General features: G+C 34.6%; 1 protein-coding gene across 1 annotated transcript; it reads left to right on the top strand.

Moving 5' to 3' along the window:
* The first annotated feature begins 8788 nt into the window (after nucleotides 1-8788).
* Csn2 (casein beta) lies at nucleotides 8789-13225 on the top strand. The gene is made up of 6 exons (XM_013020075.1): nucleotides 8789-8839; nucleotides 9452-9478; nucleotides 9602-9628; nucleotides 10770-10793; nucleotides 10892-10933; nucleotides 12500-13225. The coding sequence occupies exons 1-6, from the start codon at nucleotides 8789-8791 to the stop codon at nucleotides 13223-13225; spliced, it is 897 nt and encodes a 298-aa protein (XP_012875529.1).
* Nucleotides 13226-23932: the final 10707 nt, after the last annotated feature.

Genomic DNA, 23932 nt, shown 5'->3' with positions numbered 1-23932 from the left:
TATATAATATATATACATATATATATATATGACACAGGATACAGAAATAAGAAAGTGACATCAAATTCTTTTGACACAAATATTGTTCCATCTAAAGAAATAAAAATTGAAGACAAATAAGTTACACTGGAGAAATACACTGTAAGTAAATTATTAGAAAAAAAAGAAACTTTTATACTCAGAACAATTAGGTTCTGGAATTAGTCATTGACAAGCTGTTTTCCTGTCCTTCATGAGCTTCCTGGATAACTAATGACATAGACAATGTGAAAGGGACTGTGAGGATAGAAATCTCAGAGTGGTTGACGTACAGGGACTTAGAACAGTTCATCATAGGTAACTAAAGTATCAGACTAATGGAAAAGCCTATGAAAATCTCTCAGCATAGCCACTATATGCAGTGTCAGAAAAGAAGTAGGATGAAAATCTGCTTTTGGATCCTGAATTCTAACAATATTTTCTGAGTAATCACATAATAGGGTACTAAGTGTATTCTATGTATTTGAAGCTGGTGATATAAATAATCTTATGGTTAAATTTTGTGTCAAATATTTAGTAAAACGTAACTAGGTGAATCTTCTATACTATGTTAGAGGTGCCGCACTGAAAATCATGATAAATCTCTGACTGATATGTAATGCTATGTACATTGGACCATATAAGAGGACGCTAAGTGAAATGAACTCAAAGACATGGATAAAAGAGGTTTTCTGTTGTTGTTGTTCTCAATGTACTACTTGATTTCTTTCTTTTGTGCTTTTTCCCCTATGGTTTATCCCTTGTTGTCATTGTATTTGATTTTGGTTCATAAATATATATACGTATATATATATATATATATATATATATATATATATATATATATGTTTATCTGAACTAGGGAAGGGAAGGGAACAACCAAATGGTGAGACAAAGGATAAGGTGGAACCTATGTAACAGCGATACTCACAAGACGATATGTTGGAAATGATCTGTACAACTTAGGGGTGATGGGGGAGGGATAGAGGAAGAAAAATGATTGAGGGTAACAAGTTAGACAAGAAATGTAATCACTACCTTACTTATGTAACTGCAACCCCTATGTACATCGCCTTAACAATAAAATTAAAATAAAGTGAATGTGTATAGGAGCATTATATGATGTATCTCACAAAATAATGGACCCTTGGAATATCAACAAGCAAGAGGCTCCTGGTTTTTTGTTTTGTTTTGTTTTTGTTTTTTAATTGTGAAAATACCTTTCAGAGAGGTTACAATTACGTGGGCAAGGTAATGAATACATTTCTTAACGAACATTATTGTCTCCTCCTTTGCTTCCCCTTCCCATCCCTTCCCACCTCCTGCTCCCCTGCCCCGGCGCTATGCCCCGGCCAAACTTGTAAAGTTCGTTTTTCGACATAACATCTTGTACATCTCATTGTTGCAATGGGTCCACCTGTATCCCTATTTAAAAAATTTGTTTTTTCCCTTCCCCTCCACAAATTATACCAACATCAAATACAGTGAAAACAGGGGTTATACTGTGCTGGAAGTACATACAAAGCAACAAAGAAGTATCTTATAAATATGTTAGAAACAATTGCAAGAAAGAAAAAAAACATTTGAGTCCTTATCTTGGGGTTTTGCCTAACATCAACTTATCTGACCGTTTCTGCTTATCTCAGACAAAAACTAATTATTGAAAATAAGGAAAACCATGGGACCTATGTTGCTTTGGACTTGCCTTACTTCACTTAACATAAATTTTTCCAAGTTTTTCCATTTCCTAACAAATGGGGCAATGTCATTGTTTCTGATGGAGGCATAGAATTCCATTGTGTACATATACCACATTTTCTTGATCCATTCATCTACTGAAGGGCATCTGGGTTGGTCCCAGTCTTAGCTATGGTAAATAATGCTGCAATAAACATGGATGTGCTGGTAGCTTTAGTATGGTATTGTGATCATTTGGGTAAATTCCCAAAGTGGGATTGGTGGATCATAGGGGAGTTCTATGTGGAATCTTTTGAGGAACATCCATACTACTTTCCAAATTGGTTAAATAAGTTTACCCTCCCACCAACAATGCAGTAGGGTTCCCTTCTGTCCACATCCCCTCCAGCATCTGTTGTGATTAGAGTTCTGGATCTAGCCATTCTAACTGTGGTGAGGTGGTATCTCAATGTTGTTTTGATTTGTATTTCTTTTATGACTAGGGAGGTTGAACATTTCTTCATGTATCTATTGGCCATACTTCTTTCCTCTTCAGAGAAGTTTCTCTTTAAGTCTTTAGCCCACTTATTTATTGGGCAGTTGTTTCTTTGAGGATTTGTTGTTGGGGAATTTCATTTTTTGAGTTCCAAGTATATTTTAGATATGAGACCCTTGTCTATTGCATGGCTAGTGAAGATCTCCCAATCTGTGGGCTTTCTATTGATCTTGCTAGCTATGTCCTTTGCCATGCAGAAGCTCTGCAATTTCTCATGCAATCCCATTAATCCAACCTTTCTTTGATTTGTTGTGTTTCTGGGTCTCTTTTAGGAAAATTTTGACCTGTGCCAAGGAGACCTAGGGTTTCTCCTATTCCATCCTGTAATGTTTTCAGAGTGTCTCCTTTGACTCTGAGGTCTTTGATCCATTTGGAGTTGATTCTGGTGCAGGGTGATATAAAATGATCTAGTGTTAGTTTTCTACAAGTGATTAACCAACTTTTCCAGCACCATTTACTGAAGAGGCTGTCTTTCTTCCATTCTATTTTTTTAGCTCCCTTATCGAAGATTAGATAGCTATAGGTCTGTAGGTCATATCTGGGTTTTCAATTCTATTCCATTGGTCCCTAGGTCTGTTCTTGTGCCAGTAGCAGGCTGTTTTGATTACTATGGCTTTGTAGTGGAGTTTGAAATTTGGTATTGATATTCCTCCAGCACTGTTCTTTCTGTTGAGGATTGTTTTTGCTATTTGGGGTCTTTTATTGTTCCATATGAATTTTTGGATTGCCTCTTCTATTTCCTTGAAGAATGAGGTTGGAATACTGATATGTATCGCATTGAATTTGTAGATAGCCTTGGGAAGTATTACCATTTTAATCATGTTGATCCTTCCACTTCAGGAGCATGGGATGTTTTTCCACATTCTAAGTTCTGTTTTGATTTCCTTTTTCAGGTTTTTTAAAGTTTTCATCATAAAGGTCCTTCACTTCTTTGGTTAAGTTAATTCCAAGACATTTTATTTTTTGTGGGGCTATTACGAATGGAATTGCTTTCCTGATTTCAGCCACACTTTTCTCATTGTTGTCATACAGAAAATCCATTGATTTTTGAGGGCTAATTTTATACCCTGCTACTTTTCTAAAGTTTTGAATCAGCTTGAGTAATTTGGGAGTGGATTCCATGGGATTCTTTAAATACAAGATCATGTCATCTGCAAAGAGGGAGAGTTTTACTTCTTCTTTGCCTATTTGGATCCCTTTTGTGTTTGCAGCTTGTCTTACTGCTGTAGTTAGGCATTTTAATACTAAATTGAAGAAAAGTGGAGAGAGTGGACATTCTTGTCTCGTTCTTGAGTTAAGAAGAAATGGCTTTGGTTTTTCACAATTAACTATAATGTTGGCTGTAGATTTATCATATACAGACTGTATTATATTAGGGAATGTTCCCTGGATTCCTAATTTTTCCAGATCTTTCATTATAAAGGGGTGTTGGAGCTTGTGAAATGCTTTTTCTGCATCCATTGAGATCCTTATATATCACCCTGCACCAGAATCAATTCCAAATGGATCAAATACCTCAGAGTCAAAGCAGACACTCTGAAAACTTTACAGGATGGAATAGGAGAAGCCCTAGGTTTCCTTGGTACAGGCCGAAATTTTCTTCAAAGAGACCCAGAAACAAATCAAACAACAAATCAAACCCAAACAACAAATCAAAGAAAGGTTGGACTAATGGGATTGTATGAAATTTCAGAGCTTCTGCATGGCAAAGGACATAGCTAGCAAGATCAATAGAAAGCCCACAGATTGGGAGAAGATCTTCACTAGCCATGCAATGGACAAGGGTCTTATATCTAAAATACACCTGGAACTCAAAAAATTAAACCCCCCAACAACAAATCCTTAAAGGAACAACTGCCCAATAAATAAGTGGACTAAAGACTTAAAGAGAAAGTGGCACTGTGGCTCAAGCAGTAGGGCTCTTGCCTTAAGGTGAAGAGCCAGGGAAAGTGTCCAAGCCCAGAGTTCAAGCCCCATGACCAACAAAAAAAAAAAAGAAAAAAAAGAAAAAGACTTAAAGAGAAACTTCTCTGAGGAGGAAAGAAGGATGGCCAATAGACACATGAAGAAATGTTCAACCTCTCTAGTCATAAAAGAAATGCAAATCAAAACAACATTGAGATACCACCTCACCCCAGTAGAATGGCTAGATCCAGAACTCTAATCACAACAGATGCTGGAGGGGATGTGGACAGAAGGGAACCCTACTGCATTGTTGGTGGGAGGGTAAACTTATTCAACCAATTTGAAAAGTAGTCAGAAGACTCCACATAAAGCTCCCTTAGGACCAGCAATCCCACTTTTGGGTATTTACCCAAACGATCACAAACAAGACAATACTAAAGCTACCAGCACAACCATGTTATTGCAGCATTATTTACCATAGCTAAGATATGGGACCAAGCCAGATGCCCCTCATTAGATGAATGGATCAAGAAAATGTGGTATATGTACACAATGGAATTCTATGCCTCCATCAGAAACAATGACATTGCCCCATTTGTTAGGAAATGGAAAGACTTGGAAAAAATTATATTAAGTGAAGTAAGGCAGGCCCAAAGAAACATAGGTCCCATGGTTTCCCTTATTTGCAATAACCAGTATATGTCTGAGACAAGCAGAAATGGTCAGATAAGTTGATGTTAGGCAAAATGAAACCCAAGATAAGGATTCAAATGTTTTTTTTCTTTCTTGTGATTGTTTCTAACATATTTATAAGATATTTCTTTGTTGCTTTGTATGTCCTTCCAGCATAGTATAACCCCTATTTTCACTGTATTGATGTTGGTATAATTTATAGAGATGAAGGGAAAAAACAAATTGTTTAAATAGAGATACTTGTGGACCCATTGCAACAGTGAGATATACAAGATGTTATGTTGAAAAATAAACTTTACAACTTTGGAGCACGGGTGGGAGGGTATGTGAGGATGGGGGAGGGGAAGGGAAGGGGAAACAAAGGAGGAGGCAACAATGCTTGATAAGAATTGTTCTCAATACCTTGCCCATGTAATTGTAACCCTTCTGTATGGTATTTCCACAATAAAAAAATAGAAAATGAAAAGAGAGTGTTGTATGGGCAATACACATTGCTTTTGTGTTCATTTTCTTAGAAATCATACTTTTTTTTGCCTGGGGCCTTAGCAATGGATCTAAAATACAATGGCATATTGGGTAGCCAAGGCATTTCACAGTTTGCTTATGACAGGGGAGTCATTTCATCATTTCTTTTCCTTGCTTCCTCCTGGCTCAGTGTGAACACAATCTTGGAATCAGTATCATATGGACACTTCTAATACTCACTAGATATTGACTTGTGTTTTCCAAGTAACATAAGATACATGTGACAATTAAGAATGTCCTGCCTCCCTCCATAGAGTGTTCTATGAATTCATGGTATGTTATGAAGAATAATTAATTTGGCCTGTTTTATATATTTTTATCAAAAGGAAGCATCTATCTGTCATAGGCAGTTAATAGAAGATGATTATGAGAATAAGTAGTGTCAAATATATTTGAATATTTTTATGAATATTAGTCACTAAATAGACAAAAACAAGGCCCCTGCTGTTGTAAATACTGACATATATAGCTAATATATAATATATTTTATATACATAATGTACCTACTATTAATATAATATATAATCATTAATATAAAATATTAAATAAATATTAAAATATAATATGTATTAATATATACATATTATGTGATTAGTAGTGATATATACATCTGTATGTATATAATTGAGCCACAGCTCCAGTTATTTCTTTTGGTGTTAAATTGGAGATAAGAGTCTCATGGTTTTCTAGCTTAGGCTGAACTTGAACCATAATTAGCCTCCTCAGTAGCTAGGATTATAAGAGTCAACCACTGACTCCTAACTACCATATTCTACATTTAAGTGAAAAATACTGCCTCATAACCCAATTTGATCCCTAGAAGGACTTTGTTCTTTGTCTTCATTTTCTGACCTCTTTCTCTGTTTCTTTTCATCTTTACCTTTCCTCTTCTCCATACCTCTTGGTTAAGATTTACTACTTGATTCAGTTGTAGTTATCTGTTTCCATGTTCAAGGATCTTGTAATCTTTCCCGATAGCCTAGACTTGTCTTTTCTTATCAGTCAACCTCTTTATCTGCTGTCAGGACCAATTTTCTTAGTTCTATGGATATTTTATTTGCTAACTATTACTTGAAAGGAAATGATTATTCTCCTTCATACCTATTACTATTTTATTAAAACATTAATTTCATAACAAATAGATTTATATACAAAGGCTTTATATTATATTTTACTAATTGAAACAAAAATATTCCTTAAATACTTGGGTTTTATCACAGAATGTCAGGAAGGTTAAAGGTTAGTTGTAATCAACAGGATCACGCACTGTCAAATAGTAATGAGCTGAAATGATATCTTTGCCATCACCAATATGAACTTAAGAAATTGCTTAACTTTTTGGTGTCTTGGTTTCATCTATGTAAATAATGAAAGAACACCCTCATGTTGTCTTTTGGAAAATTATACAAGATAATGTCTATAAAGCTTAGTACCTAGTATTAGGTTAATGAAAAAATATCTATCATCATTATTATAAGAGAAATAAAGTGATAATATCAGGAAAATAAATCTTCACAATATTTTACAAAATTATGACTGTTTTATCAAGAATTTTGCCCATACTAGCCATTCAGATACTTTCTATGATTTATTCCAGAAAGTTTATTCCAATTTTATCCAAAATATTGTCTTGAAGTTAAAGATTTATTTTTCCCAGATCAAATAGCTATATGATAGCTGAGCACTTTTGTTCACATGACAAGAATCTCATCATAGACTTAGTGCTTCATCAGATTCTCTATCATAGCTGAAAGCATTTGTTAATCAGGTCAATGCAAAATGGTGGCCATTGGGAAGCCTTGTGAATGTCAGTATTCACACCAACTTGTCTTACGACAGAAGCTCAAGGCCTAAAGAGACCGAGTTGTGCTTTGAATTGGGGAGTGGGTCACAGAGTTACTGTCTTCCAGTTATTGTTCTAAGTTATTGTATTTCCTGGACAAGTTTCCTCTTCCAAGATGTGAATTGTTGCCTTATTATAATACTTCTCAGAATTTCTGGGGACAGATAATGGAAATTGTTTTCTTATTATGTGGACTTCTTGGAATTGAAGAACACTTCTGCATTTTTTAAACCACAAAATTAGCATGTCATTAAATACAATATATAAACAGGCACCAAGGAATACAAACCATCATCTACCTAGCTTCACCTTGTTCTCCTCTTGGGAAGAAAGGTAAGAATCTCAGATATAAATTCAATACAAAACTGTCTTATTTTTTATTGCAAACGAAGTCAGGTTGTAGAAAGAAAATACTTGCTTAAAATGTAGAAATTATTTCAGAACTGTTGAAACTATTTTCAGTAGTTAGCTTATATTAAGCAGAGATTAATAATTGATTTCTTATGTAACCCTTACAATGTAGGACTTTAGTGAGAAAATCTAGGAATGCATAGAGAAGTTGGAAACAAAACCAAAACAAACCAAAGGAAACAGGTAATTTGAAAGAACAATAGTTTATAGTATATTAGTCAATAACAAAGGTCTGGCTTAAAATGAGTTTAAAAGTGAAAAGGATAAGATGCAGAAACTGCATTTGAAAGTCCTTAATAGTATTTTTTTCTTTTTTATTAACCCTGACAATAACATTATTTGGAACCTTGTGATCTTAGACAAACTGAAGTTAGTAAGTTATTATATAACAACCATCAAGGAAGTAAAAATATTTATTTTTACTAACAGTAGTTTCCTTTTTGTATTTATATAAATTATTGTAAAGATACTGTACAGAGGAGTTACAGTTACATGAGCAAGATAATGAATACATTTCTTACTGAGAATTGTTACCCCCTCTTCTGTTTTTCCCCTACCATCCCTTCCCTCCCCACCTCCCCAACTCCTCCCCCACCAAAGTTGTAAAGTTTGTTTTCAACATAGTGCCTTGTACATCTTATTGTTACAATGGGTCAAACTGTATCCTTATTTCAGAATTTTGTTATTTTCTTTCCTCTGCCCAGATTAGAAAAATGCATAAACAAGATGCAGGACACTGGCATCAAATACAGTATAAACAGGGGTTATACCATGGGGGAAGAACATACAAAAGAAACAAAAAAAATCACATAGTACATTATAAATACATTAAAAACAACAGCAAGAAAGATAAAACCTCCAACCTTTCTTTGATTTGTTGTGTTTCCGGATCTTTATTAAGAAAATTTTGGCCTGTGGACTTTGGTCAACTTCTACTAATATATTTTTGTCTTAAATTCAGCCATCTTTATTTTATCTTTGTTCTCTATTAAAGAAAAAGTAACCTTACCTAAGAAAACATATCTGCTCCCTGACTTATGTAACTGTAACCCTTCTGTACTTCACCTGTACGATAAAATTTAAATATAAAAAAGAAAATATATCAGCTGCAATAACCTATTCTCTTTCCTTCCTTTCCCTATTGCTAGGACTGAATAACCATGAAGGTCTTTCTCCTCGCGTGCCTTGTGGCACTTGCTCTTGCCAGAGAGGTAAGTTAAGTAAAAAATTCATACAAAAGTAAGATACAGAGGACAATATCTGACTACTTGTAGAGAATAACATAACTAGTATGTTTATTATTGTCCAAGTAATATGTAATTGCAGCAGGAGTTTCTTTTTGTGTTGTTATTGTTTCCTTCCTTCCTTCCTTCCTTCCTTCCTCCTTCCTTCCTTCCTAAATTCCTACCTTCTTCCTTTTCTCTTTTTCACTTTCTTCCTCTGTTTTTCTTTCTTTTTTGTTTTTGTATTTAATGAAAATCATTCACCCACTGTCTGAACAGTACCTTGTAGGATAGCAAAGCTGGGGCAGGTGTTATATATATCAGTGTGCCACCAGTCATAAATGAGAACAAACAAGTCAATAAGTAACAATACAAAAGAAACAGAAAAAGAGCAAATTGTCAGTTGCATAAATAGAATTCCGTGTTCATGCAACTTAAAAAATGCATCATATTACAGTGGAAAAACTAGATATGTCTCTTAAAACAGTGGGTAAAATGCTATTTATGACTATGCAAAGATCCAAAGGAGGTAGAAAGCAACATTTTTAATAATGAGTTGTCTATAGAAATAAAATGGCTGTTCATTTTTTTTCTTTACAGAAGGAAGAACTCGTTGTCTTCAGTGAGGTAAGGTTTGATTTGTGTGTTATGTGCATGTGTGCACATGTGTTGTGTGAAAAAATTTTCAGCCTCAAAATAATATTATCTAATAATCAGCAAGACTTAACTGTCTTAAATTTTGTTTTACAGTCTTCAGAAAGCAATTCAAACAGCCAGGTAAGATAATACTCTATGCGTTACATTATTATTATTATTATTATTATTATTTGGGTCCAGTCGTGGGGCCTGAACTCTGGGCCTGGATGCTGTCCCTCAGCTCTTCAGCTCAAGGCTAGCACTATACCACTTGAGCCACAACGCCACTTCTGGCTTTTTTCTTTTTGCTTATGTGGTGCTGAGGAATTGAACCCAGGGCCTCATGCATGCAAGGCAAGTACTCTACCACTGAGCCACCTTCCCAGCCCCTATGCGTTACATTATGTTATAGTAGTTAGGGCTAACACAGCTAAGTTCTAGCCTAAAATGTTTGGTTGTAAATTTCTTTCACATACTTTGAAAGACAAAGCATCTCTAAAATTTTAGTGTTCTAGAACTTGGCAAGTTGGTTTCCTACTGGAAATGGTGTTCCTTTGCCTCACTCTCTCCTCTCTTTGACATGAAACCATCAGTTCTATTTTCTGCATCAAGTATATCTTTCTCTGACCTCCTTTACTTTTTACATTTACTGGATGTTTGCAGACCCAACATAGACTAGGAGATGTGGTATAATGTCAGTGATAGAGAGCAAAGAGCTTGCACTGTAGTACTATGCTGACAGAAGATAGAATATATTTTGTCATATTGGCAAATAAGAACCAATGAAACTTAGTGTTGTACTAAATCAACTTGAGAGAGTTGTGGATATTTATCTTTGTACCATGATTCAGCAAAGGATATAACAATATACTCTCACCTCATAAAAGCTACATGATCCTAGGAGGAACTACTTATTTCTTACAGTGTACTTGAAGGCATGTATATTAAGAAGCACACTAAAAATGATTCCTATAATGCCATTAGATCATATTTTCAGTTATTTTTCTGATAAGTTGTGAGCAGAAAAAGGAGCATGACTATAGAGAGAAAGTAACATCTTTCAAATGTTTTTTTTTTGTACTCTGTTTACTAGATTTCTTTCATGTCATGACTCTATTAATCTTTCTGTCACTCAACAGGATTAGACAAAGTAGTTAACTCTTAAGTTGCAGCAACTTACCTAAGCTATTTATGTGAAGATTTTCACATTATCATTTTAAATACCTTAATTTTCTAATAATATTGAAAATTAAAACTAAATCTAATTTTTATTTTTCTCAAGGAATTTATTGGCGATATCAACAAGGTAAAATATGTTTAACTATGCATATTTTCAAACTTTTCCATGTTTGATCTTTTAATAGATGCTAACATATTTATGTATAATTTGTTTTCTTTTTGTAGAAACTTGAGAAAGTCAAGCAGGTGGAGCAACAGCAAAGAGAGGTGATTTGTTCATGATGAGTGTATTTCTAAACTTATTGTGAAGTAAAGGAGTAAATAAAAATATCTGTAAACAATCAGTCTAGAAATAGTACATAAAAAGGCATGTCTCTCAAAATCCAGTGTAATTAAATGTTGGTGATACCAATATACATACATACCAATATAAATACATATATATTTTAATGTGTTCTTAAAAGCAGTGTTAATTACTAGAATGGAGTTTAAATTTCTAATGCAATTATTAATGACATACCTACTTTAAGTAAGTGAATATTAGTAAAAACACTTCCACACTGAGAAATATGCTCTTCTTAATTTCAAGATAAGTTTGACATGGGAGGAGAATAAAGGCAATATGGCACATGTCCTAAATTGCTTATTTATCACATGTACAAACCTGAGTACAAGTGTCATTGTATTTCTTCACATATAAACATATTCTTAAGACTGTGTGCCATACAATGTGGCTGCACCGGCATTCAGAAAATATTTAATGATTTTTTGTATTCATGTTTTGAAAGGTTTATATTAATATTTATTGAATATATATTCCTAAAAGTTTTACCATTTTAAAGATGAGAAAAGTGAAGTACAGAACAATGAAATATACTCTTCTATGAGAATATTTCAGTTATTAAAGAGCAGGAACTTGTTTAAAATTCAAAGATTTTTTTGAATGGCATGAAAATAAAAAATGCATAATATTTATAGCTTTACAGTTGTCTACACATAATATTTCAATTTCTTCTTTTCTCAATGTATTGTTTGGTGTCCATGTAAGTCAAATTAAAATGTAAAAATTGATGCCTCTTCAAAGACTCCCAAAATCTGTTTTACCAAGTGAAGAAATGCTGGATGCTGGCCAAGGCTAAGGATGCCCTGAATTTACTCACAAAATAAAAACTGATGTTTTATTTAAACAAAAGAGAAAATAACCTTACAGTTATCCCTTTATGTCTTTCAAAAATGGTTTTCTTAGCTGGGCGCCGGTGGCCTGTAATCCTAGCTACTAAGAAGGCTGAAAGCCAGCTTGGGCAGAAAAGTCTGTGAGACTCTGATGTCCAATAAATCACTAGAAAATTGAAAGTGGCGCTGTGGCTCAAGAGGTAGAGCGCTCACCTTGAGCTGAGGAGCACAGGGACAGCGCCCAGGCCCAGAGTTCAAGCCCCACGACCAACAACAACAAAAGTTTATTTTTTTGTGTTAGTTTGAAAAGCCAATCCTTGTTATATACAAGTACAGCTCAGGTGAAAACATTCCAAAACTTTCCTGAACATTAATTTCAGTTTGAACTGTGGATTCACCTGTGAAGTGAGTTAAAGTATAATTAGTAAACAAATATTTTATTCATTGTTCTTTACATAACCTGTCATACTCTTTGTTTTTCTTGGCTCTATCATTTTACTTGGGTACTTCTATGAAACCATTGTATCTTGGTGTAATAATTTCCTCAGCAAGATGGAACTAATTTTTGACTCAACTAGAATTATCCAGGACTGATTGATTATATTATGAATGTCAATTATAGCTGAATCATGGACTGAAACATTCTTTTTCTTTTTTCAGGCTGAACTCCAGGATAAAATCCACTCTATTGTCCAGTCACAATTTCCAGCCTATCCCTTTACCAATCCCATCTCTTACACTGAACCACAAAACATTCTGCCCGTTGCTCAGCCTGCTATGGTGCCTCTTCCCCTGCCTGTCTCTGTCCATAAAGTCATGGAAATCCTCAAAGCTAAGGCCACCGCTAACCCTCATAAGAGCAAACAGATGTTTCCCTCTAAATCTCAAACCATTAGCCCCAGCCTGACTGATGTCAGAACTCAGCATCTTTCTCAGCTTCAGCTCCAGTCCCTGTTGCAACAGGACCCCCAATCTCTCCTCCAACTCCAGTCCCTGTTGCAACAGGACCCCCAATCTCTCCTCCAACTCCAGTCCCTGTTGCAACAGGAACCCCAATCTCTCCTCCAACTCCAGTCCCTGTTGCAACAGGACCCCCAATCTCTCCTCCAACTCCAGTCCCTGTTGCAACAGGACCCCCAATCTTTTGTTCAGACCCACGTGCCTCCTCTTCAGCTCCAAGAGCAACCTTTTCAGCCTGAAGTTCTCTCTCTTCTCCAGCAAGTGGCTACCTTGCCCCAAACAGATATGCCTGCCCTAGATGAACTGGTAAACCAATATATTCTCTTTGTGCTCGCCCACCAGTTCCCTGGAACTCAATTACCGGATTCACGTCAAAACCGAGTTATTGTAAGTCCAAATTTCCTTTCTTTACAGTTTCACTCATGAGCTGCGTATAAGGGGAGATAAGTAGGAGTTCTAAAATGTAAGAATAAAGTCATCATTCAGATCAGTGAGACTCAGCAGTAGACACACCATGCCAACGCTGGGAGATCTTTCTCTCCAATCTCGGTGCCAAGGCCACAGAGATTTTGATGGAATTTTTCAGATTGTCTAAAGACAAGAAACAGTATTTTTTTTATATTTAACTATTTTTTATTGTGAAAATACCGTACAGAGGGGCTACATTTACACGAGCAAGATAATGAGTACATTTCTTATCAAGCATTGTTGCCTCCTCCTTTGTTTCCCCTTCCCATTCCTTTCCCATTTTCCCCTCACCCACGCTCCCTCCACCACTGTCAAACTTGTAAAGTTCGTTCTTCGACATACCGTCTTGTACATCTCATTGTTGCAATGTGTCCACCTGTATCCCTTTTTAAATAATTTGTCTTTTCCCTTCCCTTCCACAAATTATACCAACATCAAATATAGTGAAAACAGGGGTTATACCGTGGGGGAGGGACATACAAAGCAACAAGGAAATTCTCTCATAAATATTTTAGAAACAATCACAAGAAAGAAAAAAAAACATTTGAATACTTATCTTGGGGTTTATTTTCCCTAACATTAACTTATCTGACCTTTTCTGCTTGTCTGAGACATATACTAGTTATTGCAAATAAGGGAAACCATGGGACTTATTTTTCTTTGGATCTGGTTTACTTCACTTAATATAATTTTTTCCAAGTCTTTCCATTTCCTAACAAATGGGGCAATGTCATTCTTTCTGATGGAGGCATAGAATTCCATTGTGTATATATACCACATTTTCTTGGTCCATTCATCTACTGAGGGGCACCTGGGGTTAATTCCATATCTGAGCTACGTAAATAATAGTTGTGCTGGTAGCTTTAGTATTCTTGTTTGTGATCATTTGCATAAATGCCCAAAAGTGGGACTGCTGGGTCATAGGGGAGCTTTATGTGGAGTCTTTTAAGGAACCTCCATACTGCTTTCCGTAGTGGTTGAACAAGTTTATACTCCCACCAACAATGCAGTAAGGTTCCCTTCTGTCCACATCCTCTCCAGCATCTGTTGTTTAGTTAGAGTTCTTGATTCTAGCCATTCTAACTGAGGTGAGGCGGTATCTCAATGTTGTTTTGATTTGCATTTCTTTTATGGCTAGGGAGGTTGAGCATTTCTTCATGTGTCTATTGGCCATCCTTCTTTCCTCTTCAGAGAAGTTTCTCTTTATGTCTTTAGCCCACTTATTTATTGGGCAGTTGCCAGAAATAGTATTGAAATGATTAAAAGGAGATTGACTTAATTGGTCTCTAAGAATAGTGATTTGCAGAGGATTAAGGCTTATTAATACCAAAATTAAAACTGACAATTGTATTAAGTTTGGCATGAAGAAGACTTGCTATTTTCTGGAAGTATAAAGTTTTCTTTGTTCGCATATATTCTTCACAGACCATAGTTCATATTTAGATTTTTAAATGTACATGAAAACAAAGCCTTGAGACAACTTTCATTATTTACAACAGTTTTTAGGCAATTATTCTTTCCAAGATGTGAATTATATATTCTTATTTATTTTGTATCTGCTTACTTTTCAGGTCTAAGAGGATTTCAAAATTAATGTTCTCTCCTCATTTTTGGTAAGATTTTTGGCATTAAGAGAATAAGTTGACTATTTATATAATTGATATATTTTTATATTTTATTCTCCTATACAGACCCATGGTAATCACTTATGAAGTAAAAAGTAACTAACTTATTAATTATCAGTTTTCCTCAAAGGTTGACTATTAATTATCAACCTGAAATTAGATATAGTTTATATTCCAAAGAAATTTTAATTTACTTTATGTACAATTGGTATGTTTAACTGGTTTAATTTCAAATGCTTACATTCCTATATCTAATTATCATTATTTTTAGGAAAAAATAGAAAACTGTTTTCATTTACTTTTAGGTAAATATGTTTGAATTTTTGTTTCCGATCAAAGTATATGATGATTTCTAGTTTAGATTTTATAAGTGACCTAGTTATTTCAATTACAACTGTATTGTCATTTATGAGTCAATATTAATTACTTAGTCTAGATATGAGGAGAGAAGATGGCTTTGAGATTCAAAACTCAAAACCTTTCATAATCATAATAGAGTAGACATTTTACTACAACAATCTCAAGTAACCTCATGTTGGAACAGATATGAACTTTCCATGAAAAGCACAATAGAATGCATTTATAGCACAATTTATTTTTTTAATAATCACACATGAATTACAAATGGGGGGATCAGAACAGTTGTATCATAAACTGTCACTTACTCTTTGCTTACTTTCTGTTCCACAGAATTGACTGAGACTGGAAATGTGACATCTTTTCACCTTTGCATCATGTTGCCAAAATTTATATATTTCTGATTGAGTCTTCATGGAAAATGATTCTTTTATTTATTTCATGTGTCACATGACATTCATTTAATTTGAATTTAATGCACAAATTCTAATTCAACTAACTTTATGGAATTTCAATATTGAGTTGGAAATATATATCAAAATTGTGTAAAATAATTTCTGAAATTAGGTTTAATGCTATTTCTTTGAGAATCTATTTTCTTTCCAGTCATTTCAATAAATTAATCCTTTAGGCATATTTAAGCTCTCTTGTCTTTATTGGTATTTTGCAAACACTATTAGCTTCTAAAATGTTCATTTTAAATTATTATTGATGTTAAAAACAATCATGGAATAAATTCGGTGTGGTGAAAGACATTTATAATTCCAAGTTGAGGCAGGAAGATCACAAGCTGAAATATTGGGGTATGTAGTGAGACTGTCTCCAAACACAACAGAACAAAACAAAAAACAAAGGAAAAAGCATGAAAGAATATTTTTTGAAATTAAATAGAATGGTTTGAACTGATAATCAAGTCAAAAAGTAGAGGAAAAGATAGCATGATATATATCTCGTTTCTCCTATAAAATCTTGATTTCCCTGTATGATTATTGCACCTGTGCTTTTCACTCTCAAAAGGATTCCAGCATTCAGTGATAAATTTTGTGGTTATCCTACTAAGAATTTCAAATATTAAATCTGTTTCTCAATTCACATGGCAGCTCAGATGCGGATGGGACTCAATCTTTCATAGCTTAAACTTCTATATTTGTGCAATGACTAAATTTCTATGTATGAATTATAGACCAGCCGAGTACCCAACACCATCAGCATGAACTGGGTCACATGGTCCTCAGTTTCTCTCTTAAATCATTAGGAACTTATCAGTTTTCCCTTTATCATCTTCAAAGTTTCAAATATCCTGGCTGATTTTTTTTCAGTTCTCTGGCTTTATGTAAATGCATAGGCTGAGGACTTTCAAATGTACCTTCAATTTTATTTATTTTGTGAACTCCAAATTCATGTATTCACCTGCTTTTTGACCTATACCTATGTCTAATTAATTATATCACAGTTAGCCAGATCAAGACCAAGCACTGCTCTGCCTCCTAATCCAGCTCCCAACTTGATTCTTTCTCAATGTTCTCCTTTTCAAACACACAGCCAGAAATCTACTCTCTGTAAACCGACACTTAAGAAATATTGTTGATTCCTCTCTTGATGCTGAACTGGGCAGTTTGCTCCATATTTATGCCCTTCTAGAATGTACTTCTACTTGAATTTAGAATCATTGTAAACATAAACTGAATTCAATAAAACTGCTACCTTTATAAGAAAAAAAAGAAGAGACAAAGATAAACATAAAGGGGAGATCTAGGATTAATTGAAACATAAATTAGAGCCATGCATCCACAAGTGAAGAAATGGCCAATGTTGGGAACACCAGAAGTTAAGACAAAGTCCTAAGACATGTATTTCTCTAGAAAGAACATGATTTTACCAATTTTTTGATTTGGGCTTTTGGCATCCAGAAATTTGAAATAATTTGTCTTTGCTAAATCTATCAATGAATTTCAATCTGGGAGGTAAAAGTGCTCCTTTCCTCTATCATTATTAATTTAATTTGAACTATCTCATTGTGATCACCTCTTTCTAAACTATTACACAGTGTTTATTGCCCCTTCTGTCAATCTGTCTTACAAAACAGATAACCTTTTATATAAGTATAGGCTCCTTCCAATCTGTGACCTACAATATCTTATAATGTCCAACACTAGCCTGTATCATTAGCCTTTTCTGATATTCAGCACATTTCCAAAGTTCCAGCTCATGAATGAGTCCCTTAATATTACTTAACCCCGAACCTTCTTTTCTTAGATGATATGCCTCAAGAGTGGTAGGGAGAAGAGCCTGGGCAGGAGCTCCAACATTTTCTTAAACATACTGTCTTGTCTAAATTATTTAAATCACTTCATCTTTTAATACCTCATTTTCTTTATCTTTAAAATGAAACTAGTAATCTTTGTCTTTAAAGATGATGATACTAGTTAAGCTTTGGTGGTTGATGCCCATGATCCTAGCTACTCAGGGGCCTGAGATCCGGGGATGATGATTTAAAGCCAGCCCAGGCAGGGACGTCTGTGAGGCTCTCATCTGCACTAAACTGGCAAAAAGCAAAAATGGTGAGACAATGGACAAAGGGCAAACCAGTTCAACAGTGATGCTCATAAGACACTATGTTGGAAATGAACTGTACAATTTTGGGGGGAAGTGTTGGGAGGAGGGAAAGTGGGAGAAAAATGAGGGAGGAGTAACAAGTTCAACAAGAAATGTACTCACTACCTTGCAAATGCAAACTGTAACCCCTCTGTACATCATCTTGGCAATAAAATTAAACTTTAAAAAAGCCAGAAGGGGAGCTATGGTTCAAGTGGTAGAGCTCTAATCTTGAGCAATAAAAGCTCAGGGACAGTGCCCATGACCTGGGTTCAAGCCTTAGAAATACCCTTGTCCTCACCTACACACACACACACACACACACACACACACACACACACACACACACGATGATGTTACTGATTTATTTTAAATCTTTGTGTATAAAACAAATACAATACTACATGAGAAGTAAGTGCTATTAACATTACTATTAGTTATAAACTACCAAAACATAGAAAAGAAGACATAGATATACCTTTAAAAAGAAACTGACTTTATAAAACAGCTCCCCCCAAACTTTTCAAGATTCAGGTAACTTCTCTGGGGAGTTTTAGCTAAATATGCAAGTAAGAATTCAAGTCCAGAAGCCAGACATGGAAACATCTGTATATGACCACAACACGAAGAAAATGGATTCAGGAAGAATATGAATTTAAGTCTGGATTATGAAGTCTGAGCTGCATAGTAAGTTTCAGATCAACTGGAGCTATTTAGTATACCATATCTAAAAATAGAAGCACACATGTGAATATAATTCATGTCAAAATAAAAATGAACAAACATTTTCCATAATATTTCATGAGATTATTATTATCCTGATGTCAAAGTCAGAAAAAAGCACTGAGCTGTGCACCTGTGGCTCACACCTGTAATCCTAGCTACTCAGAAGGCTGAGATCTGAAAATCGAGGTTCAAAGCCAGCCAGGGCAGGAAAGTCCATGACATTTATCTCCAATAAACTACTAGAAAACCAGAAGTGGTGCTGTGGCTCAAGCAGTAGAGTGTTTACCTTAAGGGAGCTGAGAGACAGCGCCCAGGCCCAGAGTTCAAGCCCCACTACTGACCAAAAAAAAAAAAAAGAAAAAAAGAAAAGAAAAAGAAAAAACATTGAATACATATACATAGAACAAAAAGAAAACTAGATTCCAATATTTCTTATTAATTTTATACAAAATTTCTCAAAACATGAGTGATTCAAATTTGAAAATATGTATGTTCAAATATACCCCAAAGGGGTTATTTTGAGTGTGTAGCCTATATAATTAAAAAAATTAATGTAGACTATTAGCCTTATGCTAAACAAAGTATCCGATAGTCATACTTGTTCAGAAGAAAAGGATTTGACAAAATTTGTCATAGGTATATCACAGAAACTATGGAAGTAGGAATAGAAAGTATTTCCTCAGCCTCATATGAAGCGTCTATATTAAAACATATATTTGCTTATGCCTGTAATCCTAGCTACTCAGGAGGCTACATTCTGAGGATTGCCCTTTACAGCCAGCCTGGGCAGAAAAATCCATGAGACTGTTATCTCCAATTATCCACCAAAAAGCCAGAAATGGAGATGTGGCTCATGTGGTATAGTCCAACCTTGAGCAATAAAGCTCAAAGACAGAGCTCAGGCCCTGAGTTCATGCTCTAGGACTAGGGCATGCTCACATGTGTACATGAACACACACATACACACACACATAAATATAAATTAATCTTATATTTAATGGTGAAGTGGTGACAACTTTTCCTCTATGATCAGGAATAAGACAGTTGTGTTAATTCTCATCACTCTTTCAGTATAAGAACAGCAAAAGTTCAAGCCATCTCACATAAATCCCAAGAAACTGAAATGAAAAAATAGAAAGTCTCAATTTATAGACAATATGAGTATCAAGAAAGTCTCATGAAATATCATTAAATTAATATATGAATTCAGTAAGTTGGTAAGATAAATATCAATAACAAAAACAATGCCATTTATAACTATGCTAAAGAACACAAACCACTTAAATACAAATCACATAAGACAAGTGTAGAATCACTAGGTGAAGTTACAAAAATGCTAATAGATGAAATAAAAAATATTTAAATATTTATATATGCTATAGTCATGAGTTGAGAGTCCACATTAAATGAAACCCATGTCTGAAATATGCCAAACTTTGAGAGGTTAATTTGAGTAGATCTAGGTGTCAATAGGTCATATTCAGTAGGTTAACCATAGAGAATCTTTCTCAGTGTACACAAAGAAATCAATGTATGGCAAGCAAAAGGTTTAAATATGAATGACAAAATAATAAAATGTCTAAGGTCTGCATCAGAAAATATCTTATTTTAGCTTAACTTATCCATTATTAGTAGTTTGCAATGAAATTATTAAAATAATATGATACATATATTATTATTTTTTTGTTTGATTTTCATGTGATATTATGTTTTCATAGTGCACTTATAAATCCACTTTACTCTTTTTTTTAGTTTTTTTTTAAATTTTATTTTATTTGTGAACATACTGTACAGAGGGGTTACAATTGCATGGGCATTGTCTTCATTAAAGGACTTGTGTTTATCACAGAAAAACATCAAGGAGGCTGAAAAGGCAATGGGGGAGACATTTGCAATACATATAACTCCATATATAAAAATATATAAGAAGAACCATTATATTACTGTGTAGGCTTATACAATACTTATGAGCTAGCTGTGTAGGTATAGACTAGTAATGTGGCCAGATTTATATTCTGTTGGAATAAGTTAGGCTGTTTAAACCTCATGCACTTGAATAGACTTCACACATACACACACACAAATAGACATATATCATGATGTCAGTAAATACATGGAAGATGGGTAATATTTTTAAATATCAGAAAAATGTAAATTACAGTCGCTTTAAAATAACAGGAAACAACCACCAGGGGGCCTCAGAGGAAAAGAGTTAGGATACCAAGAAAACAAAAGCATTGCCCTCCCATACCAACCCACAAAAGAATGATTAGCAACTGATTATTTTAAAATGTAAAGTGGCACAAGAACTCTCTATTCTTTATCTTGTGAATAATGGTTCTATTTTAGATGTACAATGTTGAAAAAATATGTTCAGTAGTATTTAAAGCACAGTAACCATGTTTGTTCAGTTACCAAGATAGACACTGACATGAGAGGATAGAGATTTGGTTCCAAATCAACTCCAAGACTGCCAACTGAAATAGAGTAGTGTGAGGTGAATGGATGGAAACTTTCTAAATAAAGAACCAGCTGTCAGAAGGATTCTGGTCAAACCAAGCTAACAGTATTTCAACTAAACACAGGCCACATGACTAGCTATCATGGGGAAGTTGTTGGGAGGAAAAATTTGGTAAGATATTGAAGATGATTAAATATAAAGGCTCTGTTTTAAAACTATTTAAAGGCTCTGTAGGGTTCTGTTTTTGAAAGTGTATTTCACAAGAAAGTACAGAGATGTAAATAGAAGGTTCAGAAACCTGACTAAAATTTTGTCAAGCAAAAATATTTGTCTGGAGCTTTGTTGGGATAAGTGCATATATATATATATATGTGTGTGTGTTCAACTTAAAATATTTCTCAATGTTCTCGAGTACTATTATTCATTTTAAGAAAAAATCAAAGGGGTGTTAATAGTTTAGGAGCTGAATTATTAATAGTAATCAGTAATTTTGAATAAACAAATTATAGTATACAATACAATGGAATATTACAGCACACACAGACACATGACACACACACACACACACATTCACATACACAAATGAATGAGCACTTACAGTTTCCAACATCCAGAATTCACTTCATTCAAGACACAAACCGTGAATCTATTTATGAATACTGAATAGCAGAGCCAAGATGCTATATAATGTCCAAAACAACTTACACACATATAGATTATTATTATTATTGTTGTTGTTGTTATATTGCTGGTATTAGAGCTTACACTCTAAGCTCTGGTATTAGAGCTGAGGTGGTCTCCCTTAGTTCTTAGCTAAGGTGCTCTACTACATCAACCATACCTCTACTTCTGGCTTTTTCTGCTTAATTGGAAAAAAAGAGTCCCACAGAATTTTCTGTCTCAGCTAGCTTCAAACCCAATCCCTAAGACTTTGAGGAAAACAACTTGAAAGCAACTTGTATATTCAACAAGATAATGAAGCTTTATTAATAAATGAATCTAGAGGGTAAATTGTATCACTACAAAAGAGATAGTCAAGACTTAATCTGATCTTAATTAGAATAATGTATTTGTAGATGTATTCAAGTAGGGATGAAGCTATGGTGGATCAGAGTGGGCCACAAATCCACTGATTGCTGTCTTTCTAAGAAAGATATTCCACAACTGATATTTGGTAGACACACACACACACACACACACACACACCATATATATATATATATATATATATATATACACACAACAAATACATATATCAACGATGTATATATATTTCAAGATTAAGATTTTCAATATTATTTCAATTCTTATCATTTAATTTTAAATAATTGAAAGCTGTATCTCAGCTCCCTGAATAGCGTGGATTATAGGTCTGAATCACAGATGTCTGGTTCTCCAGGAAACATGAATAAAGTAAAATGAGAACAATTTTTTAAAATGTAGATTCGCAAATATATCCAAGATCAGTAAATATATTTCTGGGTTCCACTAGAGCAGATGATTCGCTCCTCTTGGAATGAACAGAACGTCCTGATGACTTCTTGTTTGTGATGGGATTTCTTTTGAGTTAAATTAATCTAACTGGTTCATGGAGAGTTCCCAGCCTCAAGGAAATAATTGGAACCTTGAAACTGACCTGTCCTCATACTGTCCCTCCAATGTGTGGACTAAGGCAATGGAAATCATTATCATGTCACCTATAGTGAAAACATACTGCATCCCCAGGGAAATTCATAGATGTTAAAGAATAACATAGATGTTATTTTATTTCTGGTTTGGGAGGATATGGAAGGATTATTACAGAGTTGGGAAGGTGGCTCAGGGGTAGAGTGCTTGTCTCACATGCATAAGGCCTTGGGTTCAATTCCTCAGCACCACATAAACAGAAAAAGCTGGAAGCAGCACTGGAGCTTAAGTAGTAGAGCGCTAGCCTTGAGCTGAAGAGCCAAGGGACAGCGCCCAGGCCCAGAGTTCAAGCCCCATGACCAGAAAAAAAATAAAGGATTATTACAAATTTAAATGAGGTGACACAGTCATAACTTAAGTATAGCAATTTTCAGGTCAATTCTTGGCATTACCTTTTCAAGGAACCAAGCAAGTATATTTCTGTTTTCAGATTTTAAAAGTAAGTGGAAAAAAGTAGTAACAGAATAATTTTTTTCTCATGAGGAGAAGCTTCTTCTTCATGGGGCTACACTACAATTAAATTTTTGGGAATGTGATAGTTTCATCATCCTATGGTTAATCCTGCCTTTATTAAATTGACTACCTTATTATTCTAGAAATCATGAAACAAGATCTACAAACTATCTTGGAAGCTTGGAGAATCTATATGCTATCAGAAACAGAGAGGGTTATTCTATGAAGATTCTGACCTGCCTGTTCCATTAATTTCCTGAAAGCTTAGTATTCTGAGTAACTTGAAAAGCCTTATCTACATCGAAAAAAGTTATTTCTCCTTACAATTCATAACACTAATATAAAGGAATATATCCAGTGTTTAATTGCTTCCTTTTGATTTTTAAAGTAAAAGATATATGTTTAGGTTTATACATTTATGCATTTATATGTATATATTATAATTGGGTTGATGAACACATAATGACTCTTTTGATATATAATACAAGAGGCTTTGTCATTGAACAATATGATCTGGTAGATTTTTTTTTTTTGCTTATGTGGTGCTGAGGAATTGAACCCAGGGCCTCATGAATGCAAAGCAAGCACTGTACCACTGAGTCACCTTCCCAGCCCCATGATTTTTTTGTGTGTGGGGGTCCGGTCGTGGGGCCTGAATGCTGTGCCTGAGCACTGTCCCTCAGCTCTTCAGCTCAAGGCTAGCGCTCTACCACTTGAGCCACAGCGCCACTTCCAGCTTTTTTCTTTTTGCTTATGTGGTGC

Source organism: Dipodomys ordii, unplaced genomic scaffold, assembly GCF_000151885.1.
Source record: "Dipodomys ordii isolate 6190 unplaced genomic scaffold, Dord_2.0 Scaffold49, whole genome shotgun sequence".
In the NCBI taxonomy this organism is placed as follows: domain Eukaryota; kingdom Metazoa; phylum Chordata; class Mammalia; order Rodentia; family Heteromyidae; genus Dipodomys; species Dipodomys ordii.
This window is presented reverse-complemented; position numbering and strand designations above follow the sequence as displayed.

Bases quoted from the DNA above. Each gene is read 5' to 3' on its own strand.
- Csn2 (XM_013020075.1), top strand. From the start codon at position 8,789: ATGAAGGTCTTTCTCCTCGCGTGCCTTGTGGCACTTGCTCTTGCCAGA. The intron at 9,629-10,769 runs GTAAGATAATAC...ATTTTTCTCAAG, and splicing joins AAAGCAATTCAAACAGCCAG to GAATTTATTGGCGATATCAA. The intron at 10,794-10,891 runs GTAAAATATGTT...TTCTTTTTGTAG, and splicing joins TTATTGGCGATATCAACAAG to AAACTTGAGAAAGTCAAGCA.